The sequence below is a fragment of the Myotis davidii genome, unplaced genomic scaffold (genome assembly GCF_000327345.1).
Source record: "Myotis davidii unplaced genomic scaffold, ASM32734v1 scaffold217, whole genome shotgun sequence".
Classification (NCBI taxonomy): domain Eukaryota; kingdom Metazoa; phylum Chordata; class Mammalia; order Chiroptera; family Vespertilionidae; genus Myotis; species Myotis davidii.
The window spans coordinates 5,241,956-5,246,083 of NW_006290034.1; the positions used below are offsets into that span (position 1 = coordinate 5,241,956).

General features: G+C 58.5%; 1 protein-coding gene across 1 annotated transcript in view; it reads left to right on the plus strand.

Annotated features, from left to right (window-relative positions):
* Nucleotides 1-3,736, plus strand: part of AMPD2 (adenosine monophosphate deaminase 2) — an 8,428-nt gene extending 4,692 nt beyond the window's left edge. Inside the window, 3 exon segments of the mRNA XM_015563520.1 lie at nucleotides 20-231; nucleotides 390-500; nucleotides 598-3,736. Of these exon segments, the coding sequence (XP_015419006.1) occupies nucleotides 20-231; nucleotides 390-500; nucleotides 598-807 (533 nt within the window). The 3' untranslated portion in view covers nucleotides 808-3,736.
* Nucleotides 3,737-4,128: the final 392 nt, after the last annotated feature.

Sequence of the window (4,128 nt, forward strand, 5' to 3'; positions counted from 1 at the left end):
AGAACCTGGTGCCCCCCAGCCCCGAGGCACCTGACCGGCCTCGCTCCTGTCGCCCAGGCCCCGGTCCTGCAGTACCTGTACTACCTGGCCCAGATCGGCATCGCCATGTCGCCGCTGAGCAACAACAGCCTCTTCCTCAGCTACCACCGCAACCCGCTGCCCGAGTACCTGTCCCGCGGCCTCATGGTCTCTCTGTCCACCGACGACCCCCTGCAGTTCCACTTCACCAAGGTCAGACCCCAGGGCCCCAGGCAGGGACACCCAGCTCTGGGCTCACAGGGCTGGTGCTGCCCCCTGCTGGGGGAGCACAGCAGGCCAGGGCGCGTCCCCAGGGAGGGCTGGGGCCGCAGGGCCCGGGGCCACCAGCCTGAGCGAGCCTGCCTGTGCAGGAGCCGCTGATGGAGGAATACAGCATCGCCACCCAGGTGTGGAAGCTCAGCTCCTGCGACATGTGTGAGCTGGCCCGCAACAGCGTGCTCATGAGCGGCTTCTCCCACAAGGTACACCCCTCTCCCCGCCTCCGCTGGGAAGTCCCAGGGTCCTGGGGCATGGCCCCCCAGAGCCGGCTGCAGCTGCCACTCCCCCTTCCCCCTGCAGGTGAAGAGCCACTGGCTGGGACCCAACTACACCAAAGAGGGCCCCGAGGGCAACGACATCCGCCGCACCAACGTGCCCGACATCCGCGTGGGCTACCGGCACGAGACCCTGTGCCAGGAGCTGGCGCTCATCACGCAGGCCGTGCAGAGTGAGACGCTGGAGACCATCCCGGAGGAGCCGGGCCTCACCATGAGCCCAGGGCCTCAGTGAGCCCGGCCACGGCGCCTGCATCCCAGCGCCTTGACCACGTTCTGTCCTCGGACCCCCCCACCTGTCGTGGCCTCTGCATGTGTTCGTTCTCCTCTGTTGCCCTGCATGTCTCCGTCCTGTCTCCGTGCCTCCCCCGGAAGCGGGGCCCAGGATGCGCTCCGCCCTTTCTTGGCTCAAGTGGCACCCCATGGCCCAAGTTTGAGGGCCGCCCTGTTGGAGGCCCTGTCCCCAGATCCTCCGAAGCCTGGCTAGGGCTGGTTGTGGGGGGCTGGCCCCTCCGGCCTTTGGAGTCCTGCCTGGGCAAGCCTGAGCTTTGGCTGGGGGTGGAGTTGAGCCCCCGTCTTGTTTACGTGGCTGAAGTCCAAGGTGGGGCCTGTGCACATCTGCTGTGGGCACGGGGCTGCCAGGCCTGGGGGGCTCCGGGAGGGTTAGTTAGCTCTGGGCGGAGAGCAGGCGGAGCCCTGGCATCCTGGGCTTGGGCCTGGCGGCATGGGACCACCGCCTCTGCCCAGTCGGTGCCCGGCAGCCTTCTCCGTCCTTCCCCCGGGCCATGTGCCCTGCCGTCCGCTTCCTGGGCCATGTCTGGGGCCAGTGCCGCTGGAGGCTCCTGGATCTGCTACCAGCCCTGGGGGTGGCCTCTCCAATGTGGTCCCTAGAGTTCTGACCAGACCCGAGTCCTGGCTGGTCCCCTGTGCTGTTGTGTGGACCGAGGCCTTCGCTGTGAAATGCAGTGTTTCGTACAATCCCGTCCCTCCTAGTGCATGAGAAATAAAGAGTATTTAAGTAAAGAGGCAGGTGGGGTCTCTGTGGGGAGAGGGGCAGCCGGGTCCGTGGCTGAGGTCAAGCCAGGAGCGCTGTGGAGGGAAGGACGGGGTACTTCGGGGAGTGACGGGGCCTGGCCGATGTGTGTGCTTGTGCACAAGGAAGCTGTGGGAGGGAGAAGAGGCCCATGGGGGGACCCGCCTGCCATCACAGGCCTCGTCCAGCCTGGCCCCTCTGACAGGGACACCGCCCATCTGCTGCAGCCCCATGGCCCCGCCTGGGAGACGTGGGCCTGTGCACTGGCAAGCAGACCTGGGCCGTGGGCCTCACACTCTGATGCCTGCACGTTCGGGGAGCCTGTTTAAAATGCCACTTCCAGGCCCCACCCTCCGATCCCCATTCAAGCGAGTGAAAGGTGCGGCGTGGAAGTTGAACCAGCTCGGCTTCTGTCCCGTGTTTAACAACATCTGGAGCCCCTGCAGGGAGGGAAGTGAGTGCCCTGTGCCGGGCAGGGTCCCGGGTGGCGCCGAGAAGCCTGTCCCTGCTGCTGGTGGGGCGATGACGGGCCGGCTGTTTCGGAAGCAATTAGCCCGAGAACAGCGCGATCCGAGTAATTGAAGGCCTGGTGAAAGCTGGCTTCCTCCTCCCCTCCTGTCAGCTTGCTTGGCCCAGCCTGCGGCATCTGTGCCAGCCACCGCCTGGCATGACACTCACCCAGTGTCCCCGGGCAGAAGCTCTCCTCGTGCCCTTGCCTCCGGAGGGCCCCTGGAGGGCCAGGCCTGCTCCTGGCCAAGACCCAGGTCCTCCAGTCTCCAGAAGGCTCTTGTCGGTCTCCTGTCGCCGCGGCAGGGCTGGCTGAGGCTGGACAGCTCTGGCTCATTTCTGTTGGGGAAACAGCAGGTGCAAGTGGCCTGTGGCAGAGCCAGGACTGAAGCCAGGGGAGCTCAGCCCCCAGGCCCCTCCACCCCACGCCGGGTCCCCTCTGCCTGAAGGACGCTGCTGTTCCAGGGTGAGGGGAGCTCCTTTCCAAGGCGTTCCATCCATTTAATAATAAAAACGTGCTCGGTCTTTTTGCAAAACAAGGGAGCAGGATTGGAGGGTCTTTCTAGAAGGTTCCTTGGAAGCATCACACGATGCTGCCTGCTTCGTGTGCCAGCATCAGGACAGCAAGGACTCCATGTTTACTCACTGGGTTTGTCGTGTGGTAGAAGCTGTCATGCTATTTTCTCGTCCTCTGTACAGTCTTCTCGTGTGTGCGGAGACCCAGCCCTGAGAACACGACCAATTCCAAGCGTTTCTTTGCAAGCTACCCACTACTTTTTTTTTTTAAACAACTTGCTTCTGGATTTTTTTGGTTCTCTGAAATCTCTTTCAAACATTTATTGAGAGAAAATACTTTTAAAACAGGCCTTAATACTTTTTCCTACCTGGAAAGGAAATTTGGAAAATATACAAAAATTGGAACAATAGCAAAAAGCCCGCTGGTTGACTTAATAGCAGCAGATACTTGCTGATCATCTGCATGCCTGCAATCTACGTTTTAAAACATATTTATACATATCTTTCAGTTATTTTTAAAGAAGGTATTTTTGAGTCGAGATATATGTATAATTTTGTGGTTTTCAAATACTTTAACAGATCTTTCCATATTTCATTGAAGAATTTATATAAATCTTAATTCCTGTTCACTGGCCTATGGTGAGCCTCACCATCCCTTGCCATCATAGCTCTTTTTGGTTGAGAACAACTATGGCCCAATGCTGTGAGTGACTTCGCTCCGGAGCCACACACTGCTTTCTGGCTGTGTGCCCTTGGGCAGGTTACTTTCCCTCTCTGTTCCTGCAGGGGGCAGGGGAGGATCCAAGTGCCCTGGCTTCTCTCCAGGGGGCAGGGCCTACGTCAAAGGCCTGGGAAATGGTGAAGACCTGAAAGAAAAACTTCCGGGGCTGCTAAATATGAAAAGGACAGTGTCACAACTGATAAGTGTTTAAATGCCTTCCGAACGCTGAACTGCACGTCAACTTTAATGTATCCACAGAAATGTCATTATATTTGAAAACAATTTGTAAATTGGGTTTTTGGCACGAGTTCCAGACTCTGCAGGATGATTGAAGAGAAATCATAAGGCCAAAAAAGAAAAATAAATCCTAGCCGATGGTAAACTAAATGAGTTACTCATCGTCAAGTAATTTCAAAAGCAAATTCATAAAAGCCCTTGTACGTTGAAAGCCAAGAAGAGTTCTATTTAATGAGGGAATGTGGGTGCATTTTAACTTCTGTTCCAAGGAGGGTGGGGCCGTGGGGCATCAGGGGCGGGGTCTGTGGAGGGCTGAAAATGGTCCCACTGTCAGCTCCGCCTGTGGTCTAACTGGGCCCCTTTCTCCCGCTGCCTCCCTAACCTTGGGCAGGTTCAGAGCGCCTAGGCAGGGGTCTGTGCAACCCTCGTGTGGCTGGAGGTTCTGGCTCCAGTTACAGGAGGAGCTGACCTGGATTTGAAACCTGAGTGTTTCCCAGGGCAAGCCCCCCCCTCCCCCATCTCCGACTTCCCAGGTTTGGGGT